This window comes from Dermacentor variabilis, chromosome 6 (genome assembly GCF_050947875.1).
Source record: "Dermacentor variabilis isolate Ectoservices chromosome 6, ASM5094787v1, whole genome shotgun sequence".
Lineage (NCBI taxonomy): Eukaryota > Metazoa > Arthropoda > Arachnida > Ixodida > Ixodidae > Dermacentor > Dermacentor variabilis.
Genome location: NC_134573.1, coordinates 137465841 through 137473026, shown reverse-complemented (window position 1 = coordinate 137473026; position 7186 = coordinate 137465841). Strand labels below are relative to the sequence as shown.

Genomic DNA, 7186 nt, shown 5'->3' with positions numbered 1-7186 from the left:
CCATCTATAAATATATAAGAAAAGTTTTACCACCGCTTTGCTAATACGCGACAAAAAACCGGTACAGATGAGAAGTTCCCGCAAAGAAAATAATTCGCGGTTTAACAGAAGACAACCGATATTTAAACTCACAAGCTAACTGAATAATTTTATATACATGTAACTAAAACATATCCGGCGCGCTCCCAATGAGAATAAAAAAAGACAGAAACAAAAACTTGCAGTTCGGTGCAGTCTTCGGTGCGGCTAAACGGAACGGAAAAGGGTTAACACCGCGCTTTCCGCTGGGAACCCTGCATGGAGAGTATATGTACGGGCGATTAAGGGCGAATTAAGAGCGCGTCGCGCAGAGTAAATGGAGCGGCTATTAATAAAGCGGCGGCGGGTTTCGCACACTCACTCATGAAGTGGCCCCCTATCCCCCCTCTGCCCCTTCACACACTGTTTCCATCTTTCTCGTCTATCAAAGAAAGCTTGATGCGTCAACGAGTGCCGAGCCCGGCCAGCCGCTTCCCGACTTTTTCAATTGTCCTCCCCATAAACGGTCTTTTCCCATCTCGCTGAGGCCGCGCTTGATACGCTCACATTCGCGCGGGTACGTAGGACTCAATGTATACACGGCCAGCAGCAGGCATGATCTCTGCACTTACCCCAGGAGCGGGACCCCGGATGCTGCTTGGAACGTGGTCGCGGTGGCTTCTCCGTCCCTTTATACGACAATATAATGAGTTCATCCAGCGTGTAGGCGCGGTGGTCCAAGCATAACCGCTTGTGTGGTTTCGCGGCTACACAGTTCCGACTGTATGCAAGAGGGGGGAGGGCTCTGGTCTAATGAGCTCCGGGCCGGAATCTTGGGTTCAAAACCACACGAGCGCGCGCGCCTTTTCGTGACCCATGACGACCGCTCCGCTTGGTTGGCGTGGGACCCGCGTGGGACGACATCGTGGTGGACACGCCGCACGGAGTGTATACGCTAGTACCCCCCCCCTCCCCCCTCACTCGGAGATCGTGTGGGTGCCTCGTGAACAGAAATTGACGGTCCATGGAGTGCGTATAGACTTCGAATAGTCTGATTCGCCCTGAGACAGGCTTACCCGAACGGTCATGTATAAACCGTCATCGTCGTAGTCATCGTCTTCATTATCATCGCCACTACTTACGTCTTCGTCGTCATCATCATAGCTGTGTCGTAATAAATGATATTTTTTTGAGCCAAGATACGAAGAATAACTAAATTTGTAGGAGCTAGAATTTTAGCACATATGCGCACAGGGTCTTCACCGTGCGGACAATTCTGTCTCTCCACTTCTGTCGCGGAAGACTTTAGCGTTAATTTCTTTCTTCTCGTGCGCATGGTTAACTTACTCCGTAAGTTATAGGGCTGACGTGAACTGCCCCAAGAGCTACCATTTTTAACAATATATAAGCTGCGCAAGTATAAACAACGTGGCAACATTTAATTTGCCGGGAGAAGGGGAAAATGATAAACGAAAGGAAGGGAAGTTAACCAGTACTGAGCCCAGTTGGCTACCCTGCGCTGGGGGAATGGAAAGGGGAGAGAAAGATTATTCAACAGAGGCCTTATTTATTTTCCATAAAAAATAGGGAAAAAATGCATAATTTCGAGGTGACTACGAGACCCCCTGGCAAATCTTTTATTTCTTTCTCTTTATTTTCGTTTTGTGGCGGTGAACAACAAGCAGACCTGACTAAACTTACCCACGACGCGGCGCGGCTCTCGGCAGCGATCTAGGTTACTTGGAACCGTCGTCTCGTTCGGCTAATGGCGGGCAATATCTTTATTCCGCAAGCAGCGACGGAGAGAAAGACGCGATCGCGACGATGAAAAGGACCGAGAGCCATTAATTTTACTTGTTTTTCGCCAACGCCGCCTAAGCACACACGTACACGCGCGCACTCTTCTCGGTCGAGGAGAAAACAAAAAGGGGGGAAAAAAAAGCTGGCAACGACCTTTGGTCACGTGGCTTCTACAGACACAACCGCCACGCGTTCCCTCTGTGGTGAATTCAACGTCGCGCGGGCGCCCGCATGAATGCGGGCCGCCTCAAGAAGCCAAGCTTTTTTCCCTCTGGTATAGCGCATGCGATGCAATCGGGGCGGGCTTCCTCTGCGTCGCGCTGAATCAGTCATCTGCCGGGGGTTCTCGCTCGGAAGTCGGCGGCGAGCGCCTTGGCAACGCGCCCGCACCACTCAGAGAATGGCTCTCTCTCTTGCGTGGCTGCTGCTTCGGGCAGCCAGGCAGCGAATGCGCGACTCGCTGCTGCCCGAGTGAGGCCCGATTTCGGCGCCCACAGAGCGTGCACGTATCCGGGGAGCCCCCGTTGCAAGTCTCGCGAGTCCCCGCGCGCGCACGGTTACACGGCTAGTTGGTCGGGCGAAAGCGACGGCGAACGTCTCCGCGTATGGGCACGACCTCAAAGACGTGTACGTATAGTCGCACGCGAGCCCGGATTCTTGCGGGAAAAAGAAAGAAGCCCCGCCCGGAATTCCTGCCGTAGCTATCCAGAAAGCTGCCAGCCAGCCAGCCAGCCAGCGACCAGCCAACCAAGGAGCCGACGGGAAAGCCAGCCGTGAATGCGTTGCTCTAGGTGTTTCGTCGCCACTCCATCAAGTGTTAAGTGCTGAGCGTGCATGCATAGGAACACGCGCCTATGCCGTTGCCATGGTGAGCGGTGTCTTCGTCGTGTGTGGTTTCGGAGCGAGGGCCAACGAACTGAGTGCGAGGCGGATTTTTTTTTAGTGCGTGAACGACGTTCCGGCGTGGCTTGCTCACAGAGACTGCGATAAGGTTGGCGTAGAAGAATATAGTGCCGCTTGCCCAGAGTTGGCGTAATTTCACGAAGACGACGATTCGAATCCTGAAAGGTCTCTCCGCAGGAACGCCTTCGTCACGCGTCCTGTGCCTGTGGTAAACTCGAGCTTGTGGGAAGTCCCCCGAAGAAAGAAAAAAAAAAGAAAGAAAGGTGACCGTCCCCGCATGAAGTCTTGCGCCTCGCAGAGGCCGACTGGAATAAAGGTTGAGATTAGATTAAGGCAGATCTTTGGCTCTAACGAGAGAATAAGAAAACGACTGTACTGTACCCGGAGCTCCAGCCGCAAGTAAAAATTTATCTCAATGCGGCACCGCTGCTTCGCACTGAATGTTCGTAATCAAATCAAAACAATCTGGCATACCCTGTGGGCGCGTACGAAACTAACAACTTCCACGGGAGCTCAAAGTTGAACAATCTCCAACACCGCGCAACCTATGCGTGATCCTGAGCGTTCCGTCGATATAGGCTCGCAAAACGTGCCCATGGAGCTTGAGCTGATAATTGCTACAAGTTTGCTACGAGCTGAGAATTGCTACGACGGCTGAGAATCGCTACAAGTTTTCTCATCGAACACTGAAGCCCTAACGGAAACACCGGGCAGAACACTTCTCGGGCCTCGGAGCCAAAATGGAGTACTCGGCTTCGCGCCGGCTGGAGTGGACTCCTCGACGGCCCGACTGGAACGCCCAGTGGGCTCAGCGCTGGCAGCGTTCGTACGCGCCGGTGCCCCGTCACTGCACCTTTTCGGTGAGCGCACATGCGTGTTGCAGCACGCGTCGGGTCGAATTTATGCGCACGCGTGTGTATGCAGCACGGTCAACTCATTAACACACGCATGGTCGACGTCCTAACCAACGTAATTTCAACATGTTGTCGACCGTTCGTTGGAAGTAAATGACCGACGTAAGGTGTTAAGAGAGTCTCATTGATGAAAAGTGCTCTTCCAGGTCTTTGCATCGGAACTCTGAGCGAACAACCTTGGGCTAGAATACTAATCAATTCAGTGGGAATGGCAATGCGGGCTTGTCGGCAAGTCGCCGTAGGAATACCCAATTCCGAAAAGAAGAGGCACAATGGTATACGGGAAAGAACATGGGACACAGACGGCAGCGTTGTTGTGCGTGTTCAATGATCCTTCTCGTGTTCTTGTGCTTTTTTTTTTAACAGTGGACTGTGCTGTAGTGTCAAAGTCCAAACATAGGCATGGGCCGAATTTCTCGCACACGTTCTCAATCCACAATGATGCTTCTATTCACAGTAAATGTGGGTTCCATTCTCGTGCAATTGTATTCTTGATGTTTCGTGTCCTTTTTTTCTTTGTTTCATTTTTTTTCCCTGCGCGTGTGTTTGTATATACACTGCTCAAAGTCACGTTACTTGTGACCCATACGGGGCTTCCCTTTTCAGCCAATGGCAATATGATAAAAGGACTTGGTCAACAGTTTAGCTATCGATGGGGCCGTTGCATTTACGCAGTTGAGACGTTCGGGTGGTTATAGTGAGACGTGAAATATGCAGCCGTCGCAGACCGTATACGATATCACCGCCATGCATATATGTACAACCCTATAACTTGTGTGATTTAACGTTCGAGGAACCTTAACAAAAATTAACAGAAATAAGGAAGCGTGTAGGCAAAATACGACCAAATTGCAGGATGCATATAAAAAACGCGTGACTCGGGCTTTGACTATACTCGATGGATCGCAAACGCGACAACGCCGACATTCCTATTGTAAACACCGACACGATTTTTAGCGTTTTGCTCATTGCTACGCACCTGTTGAGTATTCTTCAGCGACTCTAAGTTCCGAAGGCGCTCTTTAAGCGTTCCAGATTATATCGAGAACAGAAAGCCCGAACCAGAGGAGCACAAAACGTAGACAAGGCAGACACACGATATGACTGAAACACGTGTGACGCTATATGGAACGCTATATGGAACATACTAAGACAGCCATAACTACGCAAGCAATAACCCTTTCCTTAAAGAGATACTAAAGAGAAAAATTAGATTATAGTTATTTATATTCTTTGAAAATTCTGTTTTCATCTATACGGCAAAGAAAAAGACTCGTTACTGGCTTAGAAAGTCGAAGTGAAAGGCGAAACACAAACGTGAAATGCATTTGTGAAAGGCAAAAGAGTCCACTCTGCGGGTTTCGTCTCTGTGTTTCGTATTCACTATATCGCTGTAAAACTTGTTTCCTAGGTGAAGATTTTTGCCCTTCACAAATTGTCATCCACACTACGGATTTACGAAGAACTGGCGTGGTTTGTTCAACAAGGTGTTGTTTTGAACACAACGCACATTCAAGTTCTATGAACAGAGTTAAGATCAGTTGCCATCCCTCTAGAGCTGCACAGGAACAGTTTGCGTCCCTCACTGGTTCTACGTTGCATTCTTGAAATAACGAAGAAAAAGCAACGTAGTCTTCCCTCCTACTTTACTTTCGCTTTACATGTCTTTGGAGAGTTTTGCCACGGACCGGTGACGCGTCACTTGAATTATGTTTCACCTTTACGATGGCACGTAGTACGCGGCTGTTGGTGAAGTTGCAATGCGATGTGTTGCGTGTTTGCATGCGCTTCATCGCCTACCCCGTGACCAGGTATAGCTTATATACGCATCCGGGATGAGGAAAGGACATCCGCTAACTTTGCGCACTCGTTCCCGATGGTGCAAGTCAACGTCATCGATGAAACAGTGCGTTGAGAGGAACAGAGATGAAAGAGAGATCAAGTTCGATAACAAAGTCCACTTTGTTCCTATAGCTGAGGAATTGTCTTGCTCGGCAGCCACTGCATTGCATATGGTGATGAACTGTCGCATAAAAAAAAAGATATATATATATATATAAAAGCAAAATAAATAATGAAAAAGAAAAGAAAGAGAGCAGTTAGCATCTACGGATTATTGTTGGAAGCAGATCTCATTTAGACCATCAACTTCTTCATCTCAAACTGACAGAAATTCTGAATGTTAAGAAAAATGGAGCGAAATTTGCAACTTCGGAGCCAATGAACAAAAATGACATCTATATTCGGTAGAACGCACCTAAAGCGGTCAAAGTTGATGAATTATACGGCTCCCTGAAATATGCCTTGAATTCGTGACAACAACAACAACTTTTTTAAGACACCCTTTTACATTGTAATATTTTCACCCAAGCTGTGCATTTATCTATAATATTATTCTGCTTAAGAAGTCCTAACAGATACATTTTACAGAAATGCGATATCCCTTCGTCAGTGGCGAGCGATTTGCGCTCTAATATATATAAGAAGCCAATGAATGAATTAGCGGTAAGAGGGAAACTAGAGGAATTCCGGATCAAGCTACAGAACAGGTATTCGGCTTTAACTCAGGAAGAGGACCTTAGTGTTGAAGCAATGAACGACTATCTCATGGGAACCATTAAGGAGTGCGCAATAGAAGTCGGTGGTAACTCCGTTAGACAGGAAACCAGTAAGCTATCGCAGGAGACGAAAGATCTGATCAAGAAACGCCAATGTATGAAAGCCTCTAACCCTACAGCTAGAATAGAACTGGCAGAACTTTCTAAGTTAATCAACAAGCGTAAGACAGCGGACATCAGGAACTATAATATGGATAGAATTTAACAGGCTCTCAGGAACGGAAGAAGCCTAAAAACAGTGAAGAAGAAACTAGGAATAGGCAAGAATCAGATGTGTGCGTTAAGAGACAAAGCCGGCAATATCGTTACTAATATGGATGAGATAGTTCAAGTGGCTGAGGAGTTCTATAGAGATTTATACAGTACCAGTGGCACCCACGACGATAGTGGAAGAGAGAATAGCCTAGAGGAATTCGAAATCCCACAGGTAACGCCAGAAGAAGTAAAGAAAGCCTTAGGAGCTATGCAAAGGGGGAAGGCAGCCGGGGAGGATCAGGTAACAGCAGATTTGTTGAAGGATGGTGGTCAGATTGTTCTAGAGAAACTGGCCACCCTGTATACGCAATGCCTCATAACCTCGAGCGTACCGGAATCTTGGAAGAACGCTAACATAATCCTAATCCATAAGAAAGGGGACGCCAAAGACTTGAAAAATTATAGACCGATCAGCTTACTGTCCGTTGCCTACAAAGTATTTACTAAGGTAATCGCAAATAGAATCAGGAACACCTTAGACTTCTGTCAACCAAAGGACCAGGCAGGATTCCGTAAAGGCTACTCAACAATAGACCATATTCACACTATCAATCAAGTGATAGAGAAATGTGCAGAATATAACCAACCGTTATATATAGCTTTCATTGATTACGAGAAAGCGTTTGATTCAGTCGAAACCTCTGCAGTCATGGAGGCATTACGGAATCAGGGTGTATA

The 7186-nt window shown here is 47.7% G+C and overlaps 1 protein-coding gene across 3 annotated transcripts in view; it reads left to right on the top strand.

Annotated features, from left to right (window-relative positions):
- The first annotated feature begins 2284 nt into the window (after window positions 1-2284).
- The window catches only part of LOC142585287 (transcription factor GATA-3-like), a 402755-nt gene continuing 397853 nt past the window's right edge, over window positions 2285-7186 (top strand). Inside the window, exon 1 of one of the 3 annotated variants that reach the window (XM_075695922.1) lies at window positions 2285-3581. In XM_075695922.1, the coding sequence (XP_075552037.1) occupies window positions 3462-3581 (120 nt within the window). In that variant the 5' untranslated portion in view covers window positions 2285-3461. The remainder of the gene's footprint in view (window positions 3582-7186) is intronic. The other 2 variants (XM_075695924.1, XM_075695923.1) reach the window with 2 other exon arrangements.